Raw genomic sequence first — 19,011 nt, 5'->3', positions numbered from 1 at the left:
GACAGGCTCATATGCACTGTGGATAACAGAGAACCGAGTAAGAAATGAGAAAGCACTCCCAGATAATATCATACAAGTATACTTTGGTACCTTGAGCAAATCAAGCATATTATAACCTTCCATGGCTGTGTCTACCTGTCCCTAAGATAGTAACAGCTTTTTTTAATTAGACAATATTTTTTTAATAGATAAAGGAGGAATGGAGAAAACTCTGCCCCACATCCTTGTGCTCGTGTCATTTAAAGAAATAAATCAAATCAGGTAGTAATAAAAATCAGCCAGTGAATCCACACTCCCACTTATGTTCTGCTGACCTAATCCTCCCGTTTGTGTTATGAACTAAACGAATAGCCTGGCTCTAGTTGTAAATGTGTTTTATAAGACAAAGGTTCTTTTTGTACAGTTTCTTGGAAGCTGTGTCACGCCCAGCCCTGCTCAGCAGATTCTGCTGCAGTGCTTCAAGTGCTGTGGTTTTCTGAAAAGCACAGGCGGGATTTTGCTGATGGCATCTTGGCCTCACAGCCACTCCATGGTGAGAAGCGGGGACTAGCCCTTCTGCCCTCCAGGATAACTGAAGCAGCGCGTGCACCGCTGCTCATCATTAGTGTTGGAGACCAGGAGCTGCCTTCACCCTGAGCATGGGACTCATTCAACCTCTCCATATCTGATGTGCAAGATGGAAGCCAACCATTTGCGAGACAGGAAAATGCTCAAAAAGGAAGCAATACACACTGGTTCTGGGAGCCCTGCAGCAAAAGAAATTATAGTACTGGTCTTGTCAGTAGAGGATGTTGTTCATCCTACCTCCCAGCTTCTTTTCCTGGTCCCTGCCAAACAACAAACAGAAAAAAGCAAAACCAAGAGTATCTCCTGTCTGAGCCCCTCTCTCAGTTCCTTCACAGAATGTGGATTTTTAGTGGAGACAAGGAGAACCTGAGTCCCAAAGTTTTATGACTACGGAGCCACACTTTGTAACCACCACCAATGGAAGGAGCCGCATCAGGCTGCTGGCCTGGAAAGCCTTGGACTGAACACTCCGAAACAGAAATAAGAGATCACAGGGCGCTGTGGCAAGCAGATCAAAGTGGCGCACAGGGTCAAGGGCTGCCATCTGAGAATGACAGACTGGTCTACAGTAGTGCATTCAATATTTGACAAGGTTTTAACCCCCATTTAAATCAAACAGTTTAGCCCATTTCTGATTCCTGAAACCAAGCAATTTAAAGATACCAGAGTGAAGATAACAATATATGTTCCCCATCTCCGGAGTACTGGGGCATCAATAGATATCGGCAGGTTAAGAGAAGCTGGTAAAGAGGGAGGGGATGACTCAACTCCAGTTCAAAGGCACCAGGGCCTGGCCAATACTTGAAGTGCTCTATTAAATTGTTAGATAAATATTTTAGCCGTGGGCTTCTTCCAAAATACTCTTACAGAACCATTCCCACTTCTTTCTTAAGTTGGTAATTGATATTCCCCTGCTCACTACAGGATATAAGAAACCTCTGAGAAGACAAAAAAGCCTGTCATTTCCTGCCTGCACAGAATGCATTCAGCATCCATTTCCTTGCTTGTTCTGAAAGCCCTGCATTCAGGAGTAAGTGTGAATGGTTAGGTAAAAAAGCTGAAATCTTATATCCTTGGCTCACATAAAAGCAGTTTTTCACATTTTCCACAGACGATGCCTTTAACAACCATTTTTATTCCAAAGTTACCATTTCTAATTCCATTCAGAGGACACTTTAATGCAACTGCATACTTTGCCACCATACCATAATGTCTACCTTTCCTCTTACCACAAACAGGCAGAAAAATTAAATCATTTCAGTACTTACCACAGCAATCAGCATTAGACTACCTAATTATAAACACAAAATAGGATGGCATATTAACCTGCCTCTGTGAAGACACTATTTTTTCCTTTTTACATGTTTACTGGTTTTTACCAGTTCTGAGATTTACTCTGAGTAAATCTGGGATTTACTCTGGGTCAGGGTTTAATGACAAGGAACAGCAAATATACTCATTAAGTGGGGGTGATGTGGGCACCGCAGTGTTTACACAGCAGACGAAGCCTAGCACAGCTACTGCCCTGAACAAGAACACAGGACACAGTGTGATGTGTGTCTTTTCCACATGCACCTCAGCCACTACAACTGAATTCTGGCCTAAAACGTACCTGGTATTTGTTCTAGAAAAGGGTTTCTCTCTAACTAACGGGCTTTGGATCCAGTGGGAATTGGATTCATTTGCTAGTGAACCCAAGAGCATTACCTATAGGTTGTTTCAAGTCCAGGATAGGCAGCTGTTATAAGCTGGGAAAGGGCAAGATTCAAATATCCATTAAAGTCCTCTAAAAATTCATAAGAAAGGTTACCATGAACTTCCCACTGACTCTCTTAGGAGCAAGAGGAATATAACAAAGGAGGTCAATAAATCAAATGCTTAACTAAAAATCTTCACACTGTTAGATTCCATGCAAGTCTCTTACATTTTTATATTATGTGAAAACATTTGAAGAGCAAAGTTTTATTCCTTCAGAGTCCATCAATTCAAAATTTCTAATCATCCAATTTGGGCTAGATCACTATTATTTGCAGAAAAGACTGCTCAAGCATATTAAGAGCAGAAACAATAAGGAAGATAAGTATGTTTTGCCTACTTAAACCATTTCTCAGAATTGCTATACAAATTATCAGTATGCAAATAGATGCAACTCTTATGAAAGAACCTCATCTCTTCCTTAATTTACTAAAGCAGCTTTGATAAGACCTCTCCTTGGTACACACACTTAGCAGTTTCAGTTTCTAGGAATAGATGAAAATGACAACTACATTTCTTTAAAAATAATTCCAGAATTAAGATATTGTTCACCCATTCAGAATGCACCCTCCCTCAACTAATTTGAGCTAGGGAAAGCTTACTGCACCTTTCCCTCAATATTAATACTTTGCCAGTACTAATCCTGAAGAGCTGCTATTAGCATACTAATCATTCTAAGAAAGTCTGAACTTCTTTTCAACAAACTGCCACAGGATTTCTGGAACCAATTCCCTACCAACAACTTGCCAGGACTACACACACACAATTAGCACTCAAGACAACTACTTTTCCTCTTAGCTGTAATACACAGCTGCATTTAATCAGCAGTACCTTAATTCTGAAGGTATAAAATTAAAAGATAAACCATGAAAATAACAATTTAGGTGATATGGGATTATACCACCGGTGATTCATTTTTATGCTTACCAAAGCCATTTAGTTTCTTCTGATTATTTAAAAGATAAGCTAAGAGTGGTTTGAGTATACTCTACATTTCCAAGGACAGAAAAAGGAAGGAAATAATGAAAATTTTATTATAGATATAGTGTGGTAAGTAGAACGAGTTTTTAACAAGTCAATTATTATTGCACCATTCTCTTATATTTTATCCTCTTTTTAAGACTTCTTTTTCTCTTTATTCATACAGGACAGATTTCCATCTGGAAATTGAGCATATTATGAAGATGTTTAGTTCCATATAGAGTTTTTTTGTGTGTAGAAGGGGCTACATTTTCATTTATCATGATTTAAATTGGTTGCTAAGTCAATTCCAACAACATAATCTAAAGTTGTTTACTTTGTGGGGGAACATTCAGAAAGTTTTGTTTTTTCCTAAGCAGTAAAGCCAACATGCTATATTTGGAGGCCATGGCAAGAGAGATCTGAGACTATGAAAGAGGTGGCATCTAGGAAAGCCTTTAAGAGGGTCAGACTGAAATTATGGCTCAGACATTTTCAGAGGTGCTACTCCACGCTAAAGGAAGGGGGTGAGCAAAGGCCTAAAGTATAAAAGGAAAATCAAAGAGTTTGGTAACCTGGTTAGCTGAAGTAGAAATCTCTTTCTCACACGCCCCCACCCCCCACAATTTAATCCTACCTATACTTACCCTGTAAACTAGAGTACTTAAAAATACTTAAAAAAAAATCAGACTGTTTCTAGTTGGAAAATGTCTCTTGAGAAATCTCTTAAACATATTATAGAACATTAACCTGTTTGGAGAAAATGACTATGACTAAACTCTGGAATCCGACAAGGGTAGTCAGCCTCACTTTCCAAGGCCTGAAAGAGAGTGCTGAGGATGAGATCAGATACTTGGTTGAGGTTTGCAGTCCCTGGAACAACTAGAAATAGATGTCTTATCCTGAAACTCCTCCATGAAACAGAGTTAGATTTGAAGATGTTTCATTTATTACAGTTAATTGACAGTTTTAAATTTTCTGGCACTGTAAGTATAGTGGGTTGAAGTGGGTACTGCCAAAAATATATGTCTAAGTCCTAACTCCTGGTACCAGTGAATGTGATCTTATTTGGAAATGGGGTCTCTGCAAATGTAATTAAGGTAAGCATCTCAAGATGAGACCACCGTGGAGTTAGAGTGGGCCCTAAATCCAATGGCTGGTGTCCTTATAAGAGAAGGGAGAAGTGGATTTGACACACCTGACAACAAAACCTATGAAGATGGAGGCAGACTGGACTTATGCTGCCACAGATCAAGGAATGTCAGGAGCCACCAGAAGCTAAAAGAGGACAAAGTCTCCTCTCGTGCCTTCGGAGGGCACTGCCAACACCCTGATTTCAAAGTTCTGAGCTCCAGACTGTGAGAGAATGCATTTCTAATGCTTTAGGCCACTAAGTTTGTGGCAATTTGCTGTGGCAGCCATAGGAATCTAATACAGTAAGTTCAGCAATAATATTATTATATTTTGGTTTAATGCCATTTGGAAATACTACAGCCTAATGCCGAGAAACTGCAGCTCCCATTTTTTATGGCCAACCCAGGCTATTTCTGCAGAGGCTTCTTGAAAAATACATGTAATCTAGTGAAAAAGCCCAGGATATAACTAAGCTGTGTAACTGTGCACTTTATTACTATATAATACACATCATCCATGGTACATTAGGTCTGTTCAGACCACAGTAAAAATGTGCAGTCTGCCCTCTATATTTTTTTCCAAAGACAGAAGTGAGCAAGTGGATCTCTGTGAGAGGAACCATACTTGCAAGCACCACAAAGTCACTCAGAATAGAGCAGTACAGTTGTTTTAGTACCATGTCCTCTTAACAGTTATGGCTCTTCAGTTCCATTACAAAAATGTGCAGGCCTTCTTTATGACCATTTCCAAAAATTAAATCAATAAACATTAAAAAAAATTCCACTAGCATCAGCCATACATATATTTAAGTGGGTTTATTTAAATATGTTACCTTTGCTGGCCACAGCAGTCTTTCAAAAATGCATTATCAATGCATGCCAACATCACTGTTTATGACAAACAAAAAACCTGTATTAATTTCAAGCTCCATTAGAAAAAGAAGCAAATACAATCAATGTTTACCAAACAGAAAAGGACAACCTATTCATGGGAAAATGCCTTTCCAAGCTTATAGGTAATGCAAACAATGGATGGTACAAAGTCTTGGACAGCACCTGTCAAAGGATCCTTCAGCATTTCCTTTTATGAATTTATAAGCTGACATAAATTCACTCTGACTGATACTCAGTGGGATTAGGGTACGTTCTCATCTCAAAAACCGCACTGATTGGAAAACAAAAGCTCATACACAAAAATCTATCAGATTTATGGTATGTGAATTATATTTCAGTAAAGCTGGTAAAAATAAATGAGAAAAAAAGTCCATCAAAAAGTATATCTGGGGCTTCCCTGGTGGTGCAGTGGTTCAGAGTCCACCTGCCGATGCAGGGGACGCGGGTTTGTGCCCCAGTCCGGGAAGATACCACATGCCGCAGAGCAGCTGGGCCCATTGAGTCATGGCTGCTGAGCCTGCGCATCCGGAGCTTGTGCTCCGCAGTGGGAGAGGCCACAACAGTGAGAGGCCCGCGTACTGGAAGAAAAAAAAAAAAAAAGTATATCTGGCCTTTTTAAAAGCAAAAAATTGAAAATATCCCAATTAACTCTTCCTGGACAACTAACACATTAAGAGAAGAATTAAAAGGAGGACCACTCCATGCTAAGGGCGAAAGCTGGCTTGGCTCCTATATTTGACTACTACACAGGAAGTCAGGGAAGGACATGATACTACTATGTGTACAGGAAGTTTAGGCATAGATCAGCTGAGCCACACAATACAATCACTAGAGCTATCTCAGATTAGGCCAAAGACTCAGCCCTTTACAAGTTAAATTTTCTCCTTTAAGCCTTTGCTGGCAAGAAGATGAAGTCAATAGAGGATTTTATTTTGAAACTAGTTAGTCTTAAATCTTTACTTCAGGTCTAGATGATCCATTCCCAATTAATCAAAACTTACCTTGGAGTGACCATTTCACATTTTTTAAGCTATTCCAGAAAAGCTCAACTGAGAGGTAAAATTTTGAAATGGAGGCATCCTTCCTCTCAAAGTTCAAAGACTTCCCAGTGGTGCAGGACCAAAACCCTTAGCCGTGCTCATTCCAAATTAAGAAACTCTCTTTGATGTGACCAAGCATGCATTGCTAGGAAGCCACCTAATGGGGCTATTGAAGGACAGTGTTCATGCATAAAGTAGAAGGTTAGAATAAATGATCATTATGACTCAATACATTTATAAACCTGTCATTAATATCTCAAAGCAAAAAATGTTGTACCACATCAGCTGGAATTCATGAAGTGCATCACTAAATGTTGCTGGGTATTCCAAATATGTATTACCAATATGCCAAAGAAAATCTAAAAAGCAGTTTTTAAAATAAACAACTTATTTGGCATTTTAAACATTAAAAACAACACAAACAAATAACCTTTCAGCAAATGTCATTTCTTTCCACACTATTAGGAATACTTCTGCACGTATATGGTGATTATTCAAATTATCTGAGCTGTATCTCATTCACTCACCTGTTATGGGAGTAAGTATTTGTTTCTAGGGCATCAAGCAGTTGAAATAGAAGGTGGGGAGAGCAACAGCTAAAACTTCAAAAAAAAAAAAAAAAGAGGCAAGTATACATGCCATTTTAAGATTACATGGAAAGGGTTTCCCTGGTGGCACAGTGGTTGAGAATCATCCGCTTGCCAATGCAGGGGACACGGGTTCCAGCCCTGGTCTGGGAAGATCCCACGTGCCGTGGAGCAACTAAGCCCGTGCACCACAACTACTGAGCCTGCGCTCTAGAGCCCATGAGCCACAACTAAGCCTGCGTGCTGCAACTACTGAAGCCAGCGTGCCTAGAGTCCGTGCTCCGCAACAAGAGAACCCACCACAATGAGAAGCCCGCGCACCGCAACGACGAGTAGCTCCTGCTCGCAGCAACTAGAGAAAACCCACGCACAGTAACGAAGACCCAATGCAGCTAAAAATAAATTAATTAATTTTTTAAAAAGAAGATTGCACGGAAATAAGAAGGCATCTATAAGGTGACAGGCAAATATAATTTAGTATATAAAACTGGAAAAAACTGGATTTTCATACTCTGGGAACATATCAATAACAGGGAAAATAATGAATATCTATAGTTACTGAACTCTCAACTCAAAGTTGAGGGTTTTAGGTTTCTCAAGTGGAATAAATGCAGTAGAATCATGGCCATTACTGTAGATGGATTAAAACAGTTCTCGGAAGGGTGGGGTAAAGAGTATTAATTCAAATTGAGCCCAAATAATAAATAACAGATTCATCTGTACTAGGATTTGCCTTTGTAGGACCTGCATCCTTTCATCTCAAAGGTAAATCGATGATAAAAATGGTATCCCACTATCCCTTCACTCTAACACAAGTCAGTGTTCCAATTCCTCAGAACTGAATGGATCACGGGACTTCCCTGGTGGTCCAGCGGTTAAGACTCTGTGCTCCTAATGCAGGGGGCCTGGGTTTAATCCCCGGTTGGGGTACTAGATCCCACATGCATGCCGCAACTAAGAGTCCATGTGCCACAACTAAAGAATCTGCATGCCATAATTAAGGCCTGGTGCAGCCTGAAGGAATGAATGAATGAATAAATGAATAAACAAATATAAAAAAACCCAAACAACTAAATGGATCACAAGATTTTTCCTTAACAATTTTGAACACACACACACACACACACACACACACACACACACACACAAACCCAGTTTCTGATTAGATTAAAATAGCAATCAATTGTGCCAGTGGCATGCTAGGTTAAATGAGACAGGAGTGCTCTATTAGACCATTTCCTGGTGCCACTAATGGAGCCAAATACTTCCTAGAAATCGATGAGCAGGTTTCAGTAAATAGTAAAGCTATTTAGTTTCCCCAGCTCTTTGCCAAGCCACACAAGCAAGATGTAGAAAAGAAATGTGGAAGACGAATAGTAAAATTATTTGAGATCTAGCAAAGAAAGCAAGAGAAACTTACAACTAATGTCTCCGTGCCTTGGATTAAGCCCAAAGAAGGAAGAGAAATCTGTGCTCATAATTACAATAATTTAAAAAGTGCAGGTTGGAAATGCTTTCCTAAATTCAGCCTTACAGAGCACTCTGAAAATAATCCAATGTTCCTTCAAAGCTGAGCCTCCCATTCTCTTAATATCTGAGGAAGAAGAGAATTAACAAAGAAATGTGGTATTCCTAAACCAGCTGGTGAACAAAAGGCCAGGGCCTTCAGCCTGGGTTGCATGCTCAGGGTTGCACCTGCACCAGTCCTGGTACCTGGCAGCCCTTACCTGAATGTCTGTGTCCTTCACAGGCTCAAGAGGCTCAAAGGTGGTGGCTGCACTCAGACTCTCCAATCGCTGGGAGATGTGGGATATGTCAAGTCCCCGAGACCCGAGGAGAACTGACCTATATGAGGATATAGGGCAGGGAGAAAAAAGTAGAATTAGAACATCTAATATGCTTCCTAAAATACTAGAGAGTATTTTTAGTATGAAACTAAAACTTCTTATATACTGCCCAAACACTTTTGTATGGTTGTTTCATACCTTTCCAAAAAGATCTACCACCTGGGATAACAGACACAACGTTGCATTTGGTAGTGAGAGAGAGTTCTGATCATGCCTAAATTAGAGTGAGGGACCTGTCTAGATAAATTGATAGCATATCAATAAAATTACAGGCTAGACTGTTCCAAACACTTTATAGTGAAGAAAATCGTGAGGTAGATATTATTCTCAATCCCCGTTTTACAGATGGGGGAACCAATGTGCAAAGAGGTTAACCAACTTATCAAAAGTCACAGAGCCAGGAAACAGCAGAGCCAGGTCACCAAGCTCCACAGCACGAACTCTTAACCACCATCCTATATTTACAGCCTCTATAAAGACAGATGTAGTAAACCACAAAATTTTAGAAGCTTCAGGAGAACCTAGTCTAAACTTCATTCATTAATTAAGGAAACTGAAAGTCCAGGGCAATCAATAACTTGCAAAGGGCAGGGAAACCAGAATCCAAGGCCAGTTCTCCAAAGCTTCTCTTCAAAAGCCAAACACCATGTGCAGTACATCTTCAAATTCCCTCTCTGCTGCCCAGTCCAACAGTAGAGGAAGCTGTCACCTGACTAATAAATGCTTTTGAAGAGAGATGGGAACACTACAGCTGGCTTTATGTCTACTCATCTGGAGCAATGTAACAATGGGAGAGCAAAAAAAAAATTATAGATTCTCACTAATATCTAGAACACTCTCTGGAAGAAAGAAACTTAAGGAAATTAATTGTTTAGACTGTTGCTTTTGGATTATGATTTAGTACCTCCAAATCCCATCGACAAAGTCTGTGCTCATTCTTATTAACTTAGAAGAAGCTAGACCACCTGGTGGCACAAATAACCCTAACACCTATGGGTGTTACACTGAAGATGACCAATTCTGAACTAACTTACTTACTGGAAAAAAGAAAAGACTTCTCATGCTTATTTCCATTCTACTTAGTACCACAGGAATAGATAATGTGCACCCAGAGGGCTCCGCACTGTAGATTTTTGTCTCTTCCGTGCAGACTGGTCAGCTATGATGCCATCCCTGAGGCTTCCCCTCCAGGCTATCATTTCAAATAGATAATCTTGCCTCTCTCTTCTAACAATCCTTGATGGCTAACTTTCTAGTACAGTGGTTCCCAGTCCTGGTTGCACATTAGAATCGTCTAGACAACTTTCCTCCCAATGATTCTGATTAGTGTTGGGTAAGCCTGGAGCACGGGTATCAGTATTAGGCTCTCCTTCCCTTTTTTATAACAGCTTTACTGAGATATTATTAACATATCATACAATTCACCCATTTAAAGTGTAGAATTCCATGGGTTTTAGTATATTCACAGAGTTGTACAATCATCGCCACAATCTATTTTAGAATATTTTCATCACCCCTCCCTGCCAAAATTTCCCCCACTCCATAAGCAGTCATGGGAATGTATCAATAAAATGCTCATGTCTCCACAAATCTCCCCCTAACCACTCATTTATTTTCTGTCTCTATAAATTTGCCTACTCTGGACATTTTCTATAAATGGAATCATACAATATGTGGTCTTCCATGACTGGTTTCTCTCACTGAGAATAACGTTTTCAAGGTTCATCCATGTTGTAGTATGTATCAGTACTTCATTTCTTTTTATTACTGAATAGTACTCCATCATATGGATATGCTATATTTTATATTAATGAACATATCATCATTTGAAGGACATTTGGGTTGTTTCCACTTTTGGTTATTATAAAAAATGCTGCCATGAACATTCATGTGTAAGTTTTTGCGTGAACTATGTTTTCATTTCTCTTGGGTATACACCTCGGAGTGGAACTGCTAGATTATATACTGACTCCCTGGTTAACCTTCTGAAGAACTGCCAGACTATTTTCCAAAGCAGCTACACTATTTTACATTCCCATGAGCAATGTACAAGGGTTCTAATTTTTTCCACACTCTTGCCAATACCTGTTACTACCTTTTTGATTATAGCCATTTTAGCCAACTCCTTTTTAAACTATTATAGAAAAAAATCTTAATATGAAATTAAAATAATAAACCCTGTACCTATCACCCAGCTTCAAAAACTAGTATGTCGTAGCAAACTCTATTTTCACCTACATCCCTACCTACTTTCCTCTCTCTACCACCCAGATTATTTCGAAGTAAATCCAAAATATTCTCTTAATTATTTCATAACATTAAAATGTGTTTGTCTGAATGGAATACAAGTAAGTTCTCTACCTGCAAATAACTGATATGCCTCCAAATGTCTTTTAATCTTTGAGTTGTCCCTCCATCTCATTTTTTTTTTTCTTACAATTTCTTTGTTGGAGACTCTAGATTATTTGTTCCATAGAGCAGTGCTACTCAAACTTGAAATGTGCATGTGAATCACCTGGGAAGCTTGTTAATAAGCATATTCTGTTTCAGCAGGTCTGGGATAGGGCCTGAGGGTCTCCATTTCTAAAAAGCTCACAGCTGATGCTTATGCTGTTGATCTATAGACCAGACTCAAATTAGCAAGGATGTAGTTTCCCACATAACAGGTTTTACTGATTGCATCCCCATGATGTAATTTAACATGTTCCTCCTGCCTCTCCTATCCAATTTCCTGTAAATTGAAAGTAAGTGCTAATGGTTTGATCAGATTCAGGTGGCATTTTTTTGGTTCAATTACTTCAGACTTTTATCAAGAGGTATGTAATATCTGATTACCTCTTTTTGGAATGTTACCAGACACTGATGATCATTGCTTAGATGCATTAATTCCTTAGAGGTTGCAAAATGGTGGTATTCTGTCTCTATTAGCTGGAATATTTCCCCTCAGAGACACTCTTCATCAACTACATGGTTACTCTGAATAATGAGTTGATTCTCTAGCATTCTCCAAAGGTGACTGATGAGTTTTGTGTCATTATGAACTCATGAATTTAAACATATTTGATGTATTTCAATCCACTGCAGTTATTATCCTTATCATGCTCAAAATCATCTCATCTTTGGCCAGTAGAAGCCTTTTCAAGTTGGTTTCTCAGTTCTTTTGACATGACTCAAGTTGACCTACATAACTTCCTTGCCATCTGGTATGACAAGACAAGTTCATCTTGCCCCAGACCTGGAATCGGTCAACTCTCCAAAGAGCCCCAGTTACTTTTTATTAAGAAATGGATTTTTAGAGACCACTATCTGGGCACTAAGATGTGCTCATTGCTACACTGTTTCTAAGCCTTTCAGTAGGCAGAGCTAGAAATAGAGTTTTTACTTTTGTTTCAGTTTCCTTAAGATAAATTACATCATGAGTTCATACTGACACTTCCAATTCAAAATTAAAAACGTAAAGTTTGGGGTTAACCTCATAGATTTTCTATCTGTATCTCCTTTCTCTCATACCCAAAGTCCTAGTTCTCAGCATCACCACCTTAACTACTTATTTGCTTTATCCTACACTATACACACAATAGTCTCAAAACAGCAGTATCAATCCCTCTACCAACGATATCATTATTGAAGACCGATTAAGATATTACTTGGAAATGTTCCTCTCTGAATGATTATGTCACCAACTGAATGAGCATTTATTTTCCTTCTTTAGGAATTCCTTTTTTGAAATTTAGTTTTGTTTTATAATTACACAAAATACTTATACAATTCCAAAGTCAAATCTATAAAAAAGTCCATCTTCACCTTATTTTTTCCCTTTTCCTATAGGTAACCCTTTGTTTCTTTACACCATTTATATTAATCACAACTTTTTTTTTTTTTTTTTTTGTGGTACGCAAGCCTCTCACTGTTGTGGCCTCTCCCGTTGCAGAGCACAGGCTCCGGACGCGCAGGCTCAGCAGCCATGGCTCACGGGCCCAGCCGCTCCGCGGCCTGTGGGATCCTCCCGGACTGGGGCACGAACCCACGTCCCCTGCGTCAGCAGGCAGACTCTCAACCACTGCGCCACCAGGGAAGCCCTAATCACACCTTTTAATTTCCTGTATTTGTTGCTTTGACATCTCGGGCCTTGCTGGCACTGGAGCGACTGCCTCTCCCAGAGTTAGCTACTTCCTAGAGGCCTGTAAGCACATATAAGAACATATGCACACTAATCAATCCAGAGCCCATACCTCAACCACCTCCTTCAATGGGTCACTATCCCCTGCTCTAATCATCTCAGGGTGAGGTACCAGACAACTTTACCCTAGAGCCCACTGAGGCTATTCAAACTAGCCAATCCTAAGCCTGCTCACTCTGCCTTCCCAGAGAAACCTCAGTAAAGGCTCTCGCCCAGGTTTTCCCCTTGCTTCCTCTGCCCCCTGACTGACCTCAGTGCTCCCTCAGTGGCCCTGCATGGCATGCCCTGCCTCCTGTTTCCAGAGAAATGTGAGTAGAGGGCTTCCCTGGTGGCGCAGTGGTTAAGAATCAGCCTGCCAATGCAGGAGACACGGGTTCGAGCCCTGGTCCGGGAAGATCCCACATGCCGCGGAGCAACTAAGCCCGTGCACCACAACTACTGAGCCTGCGCTCTAAAGCCCGAGCTCTGCAATAAGAGTAGCCACAGCAATGAGAAGCATGTGCACCGCAACGAAGAGTAGCCCCCGCTTGCATCAGCTAGAGGAAGCCCGCACACAGCCATGAAGACCCAATGCAGCCAAAAAAAGAAAAAAAAGAAATGTGAGTAGAAACTTCTTCCTTCATGATAGTCATGTCATATCCATGTTTGCATGTCTTACCATACCTGATTATAGTAAATCTCAGCTATTTTTAAACACCTTCCTTCTTTTTTTATTAGCAGTTATGTATATGTTTGTGTTACGTACTTTTTAAAAACAACTTTATTGAGCTATAATTCACATACTGTACAATCACCCACTTAAAATGTATAATTCATAGATACATTTATAAATGAATCACTTTGTTGTACACCTGAAACTAACACAACATTGTTAATCAACTATACTCCAATATAAAATAAAAATTAAAAAGAATTTAAAAAAATGGCAGAATGTTGATATGATAGGTGATGGGTACCTGGGAGTTTATTATACTGTTTTCTCTACTATTGTGTATGTGTTAATATTTCCATAATAAAAGTGTTAAAAGTAAGTGCAATAAGAGGGGAAAAAAGAATCTCAAAAAAAAAAGTATAATTCAGTGGGTTTTAGTATAGCCACAGATTTGTGCAACCACCACTACAATCGATTTTAGAATATTTTCATCACCCAGAAAAGAAACCACCCTACCCACCAGCAGTCACTCCCTATGTCCCCTAATCTACCCACTCCCTTGGCAACCTCTAATCTACTTTCTGTTTCTACAGATTTGCCTATTCTGGACATTTTCTATAAATGGAACTATACAATATGTAGTCTTCTGTGACTGGCTTCTTTCACTTAGCATAATGTTTTCAAGGTTCATCCATGTTGGAGCATGTATTAGTAGTTCATTCTTCTTTATTGCCAAATAGTATTCCATTATATGGATATGCCACTTTTATTTATCAATTCATCAGCTGTTAGACATTTCGATTGTTTCTACTTTTTGGTGATTATGAGTAATGCTGCTATGAACGCTCATGTATAGGTTTTTGTGTGGACAACTGTTTTCATTCCTCCTGGGTATAAACCTGGGAGTGGAACTGCTCAGTCATATGTTAACTCTATATTTAACCTTTTGAGAAACTGCTGGATGTTTTCCAAAGTGGCTGCACCACTTTACATTCCTACTGACAGTTTACGAGGGTTTCAATATGTTCCACATTCTCACCAACATTTGTTATTATCCGTCTTTTTTGATTACAGCCATCCTAGTGGGGGTGAAGTGGTATCTTATTGCGGTTTTGATTTGCATTTCCCTGATGGTTAGTGATGTTGAGCGTATTTTCATTTGCTTATTGGACATTAATATACCTCCTTTGGAGAAATGCCTGTTCAGATCTTTTGCTCATTTTAAAATTGGGTTGTCTTTTGGTCCAGCCACTAAGTAAAACAATATGGAGGCTTCTCAAAAAACTAAAAATAGAACTACTATATAATCCAGCAATTCCACTCCAGGGTATGTACTTGGCAAAAATGAAAACACTAAACCAAAAAGATACATGCATCCAATGTTCACAGCAGCACTATTTACAATAGCCAAGATATGAAAACAACCCAAGTGCCCAGCCACAGATGATAAAGAAGATGTGATACACACATATGGTGGACTGTTACTCAGCCATAAAAAAGAATGAGGGACTTCCCTGGTGGTGCAGTGGTTAAGAATCCACCTGCCAATGCAGGGGACACAGGTTTGATCCCTGGTCCAGGAAGATCCCACATGCCACAGAGCAACTAAGCCCATGCGCCGCAACTACTGAGCCTGCGCTCTAGAGCCCACACGCCACAACTAATGAGCCCACACGCCACAACTACTGAAGCCCGCATGCCCTAGAGCCCACACGCCACAACTACTGAAGCCCGTGTGCCTAGAGCTCGTGCTCCACAATAAGAGAAGCCACCAAAATTAGAAGCCCACACACTGCAACGAAGAGTAGCACCCGCTCACAACAGGTAGAGAAAGCCCGTGCAGCAACGAAGACCCAATGCAGCCAAAAACAAAAAACAAACAAAAAAGAATGAAAATCTGCCATTTGCAGCAATGTGGATGGGCTGAGAGAACATTACGCTTAATGAAATAAGTCAGACAGAGTCTGATACTGTATGATATCACTTACATATGGAATCTAAAAAATAATGCAAACCAACGTATACGCAAAACAGAAACAGACTCACAGATATAGAAAATAAACTAATGGTTACCAAAAGGGGGAGGGAAAGGGGGAGGGGCAAATTAGGGGTATGGGATTAAGAGATACAAACTACTATATATAAAATAGATAAGCAACGAGGATATATTGTATAGCACAGGGAATTATTATATCCATTATCTTATGACAACTTTTAACGGACTATAATCTGTAAAAATATTGAATCACAATGCTGTACACCTGAAACTAATATAATATTGTAAATCAACTATACTTCAAAATAAATTGGGTTGTCTTTTTACTATTGAGTTGTAAGAGTTTTAATATGTTCTGGGTATAAGCCCCTTATTCAACATATATTGTAATATGCAAATATTTTCTCCCCATTCTGTGGGTTGTTTTCTCTCCTGATAGTGTCCTTTAAAGCACAAGTTTTTTAATTTTGATGAAGTTCAGTTTATCTATTTTTGATTCTGTCACTTATGCTTTTGGTTTCACATCCAAGAAGGTCAGAAGATTTACACCTACTTTTAAGAGTTTTAAAGCTTTAAAGACAAATACCATATGATTTCACTTATACGTAGAATCTAAAAACCAAATCAAATGAACAAACATAACAAAACAGACTCATAGATTCAAAGAACAAACAGGTGGTTGCCAGAGGGGAGGGAGGTGGGGGGAATGAGTGAAATAGGTGAGGGAGATTAAGAGGTACAAACTTCTAATTACGAAATAAATGCGTCACTGGAATGAAATGCACAGCATGGGGAATATAGTCAATAATATTGTAATAAAGTTGTACGGTGACAGATGGTAACTAGACTTATTGTGGTGACCATTTTGTAATGTACAGAAATATCGAGTCACTATGCTGTGCACCTGAAACTAACATAGTGTTGAAGGTCAATTATACTCAACTAACAAAAAAAAAAAAAAAAGGAATTGTTTTGGTCATTCTAGGTTCCTTGAATTTCCATATGAATTTTAGGATCAATTTACAAATTGCTGCAAAAAAGCCAGCTGGGATTTTGATACGAATTGCATGTAATCTATAGATCAATTTGGGGAGTGTTACCATCTTAATAATATAAAGTCTTCCAATCCATGAATATGGACTTTCTTTCACCTGCTTTCTTAAATAAATGATAAAGTACTATACCCTTTCCTCCACCTTGCATGTTTATTTTACTTAACCATATGGCCTGGAGTCGCTCCATCCATGGCAGTGTATATTCTTGTTCCTTTGTGCTACTGAAAAGCTATGCACATGTACTAATATTCAACCAGTCCCATATTGATGGATGTCAGAGTTGTTTCCAACTTTTGCTATTACAAATAATGCTGCAAAGAATAACCTTGTGCACACATCTTTTCGTACTTTTGCCAGTGTATCTTTGGGAGAGATTCCCTGGAAGCGGGACTGCTGGGTCAAGAGTAAATGCACTAGCTATTGCCAAATTCTGTGCCGCAGGCACTCTATCTCCACCAGAGATACATGAGAACGTATCCAGTGCCTAGTGATTTTAAGGCATACCAGGACTGGGAACCTTGGCATTTAAAAATTAACTATTAGAATTATGAGAAGAGAAAGGTCATCCAAGTGGCTGGTGCCTGGAGGAACTGTGGGCCTGTGCAGTGCATATGCAGAAGTCCTGATGGGGGAGGCAGGGAATCTAGGGTAGGGATGGTTTTACAAATAAAGGCTGTACCAGAAACTTTCAGCTTCTAAGGGTGGAAAAATCCAAAGGTTCCCTGCCCCCAACCTGCCCCAATTTTTGTACGCCAGGCAGCTTCTCTTGAGCACAGAGCCAGAGAGGCTGGAGTCAAACAGTCCAGTCCCAGGAGAACAGAAGGACAAAAGCTGTTCTCAGTCAGTATACATGGGGAGCAGAAAAAAAGTCAAGAGGCTTGAGTTAGTCCCACCAGTCACTTACTGACTGAAAATCCTGGGTGCATCACTTTTCCAAGCTTCCTTTTTCTCCTGCTAACATGTGAAGGAAAACCCTGCCCCTCTCACCTCTCAGGCTTGTGAAGACCAGTCAAGAGAGCACCTATTATAAGCCTAGGGGAACTGAAAGTGCCTTACAAACGTGAGGGATTCTCACTGCCCAAGCTGGATTTGAGTTCTGGTGTGACCGACCACTTGCTATCTGACTCTCCTCAATTATAAAACAGAGACAGTAACACTTATTTCACAGGGTTATTTTAAGAGGAAAGTATAAAATGCATGTAAAGTACTTGGCACAATGTCTGACAAACAGTAAGTGCTTTAAAAGGTAAGTTAGTACGAGCATAGTAAAGTTATAATCTGCTGTTTAACTTTGGGCAAATAAATGTTTATACATGCTTTGCTTGAACATGAAGAAAAGTGTGAAAGAATAAGTAAATTAATAACACTGATTACCTTGGAGGGTAAAGTTAGGGAGAGAGAATGATTGCTGCATTTTTCTTTGTACACCTCTAGGTTGTTTGGCTTCTGAGCTGAATGGAAAAATCCAATGAGGCATCTCCAATGAGAAAAAGGGGGGATGCAATTGACGATGTGTACCCAGGGAGGGCTTCACAGCTAGTGATAATATTCCATGTCTTAACTGTGACATGTGCACAGGAGTATTCATTCATTTTCCTATTATTTACACCAGGAGTCAGCAAACTTATTCTGTAAAAGGCAGACAGTTAAGTGCCTCAGGCTTTGCCGGCCATACAGTCTCTGTCATCACTACTCAACTCTGCTACTGTAGCACAAAAGCAGCATAGACAATACATAAACAAGTAAGTGTGCCTGTGTTCCAATAAAACTTTAACAGGCAGCAGGTTGGATTTGGCTCCTGGGTCTTAGTCGGCCAACCCCTGATTTATACCTTTATATATGTTATACATATGCTTCTTTATGTGTGAAGGTATTTTACAATTTAAGAATATCACACATGCAAAAAAGCCAGCAAATCTGTTCCCTAAAATGAAAAATCCAACAAAGTCTATTTAAACAAATGAATTTCAACACAGAACAATTCACTCTTAGGTCTACAAGCTAATCTTAAATAAAATCTTGAAGACAGAAATTTTTTTCAAAATTTATTTCGTGTAAGAAAATTTTCCCTATTCACTTCTCTCCTCTGCCCTCATCCTGTACTGAAATATTCACATCACACTTTATGTCTCTGCCTATCAAGGAGATGGAAAAATACAGTCATCAGCCCTTTGGTTTCTTTTTGAGCACCTGCCCCACCCTACACCCATTCTTTCAATGTTCCAACTTCCTCCTCCCTAAAATGATGAATTTAAGGTAGAAAGATATGAGGAAGAATGGAAATTTACAAGAAAGAGAGCATGACTGATAATTGTTCCCAAGAAAACATTTTCCCTTTTTGCTCT

General features: G+C 39.5%; 1 protein-coding gene across 6 annotated transcripts in view; it reads right to left on the bottom strand.

Annotated features, from left to right (window-relative positions):
• NUP93 (nucleoporin 93) overlaps positions 1 to 19,011 on the bottom strand; it is a 127,074-nt gene that overhangs the window by 67,478 nt on the left and 40,585 nt on the right. For all 6 annotated transcript variants that reach the window (XM_060289743.1, XM_060289744.1, XM_060289745.2 and 3 more), the window contains one exon: positions 8,664 to 8,781. In XM_060289743.1, coding sequence (XP_060145726.1) covers positions 8,664 to 8,781 — 118 coding nt within the window. The remainder of the gene's footprint in view (positions 1 to 8,663; positions 8,782 to 19,011) is intronic.

This window comes from Globicephala melas, chromosome 19 (genome assembly GCF_963455315.2).
Source record: "Globicephala melas chromosome 19, mGloMel1.2, whole genome shotgun sequence".
NCBI lineage: Eukaryota > Metazoa > Chordata > Mammalia > Artiodactyla > Delphinidae > Globicephala > Globicephala melas.
Note: the sequence above shows the minus strand (reverse complement) of the source record. Positions and strands in the feature narration are given on the sequence as shown.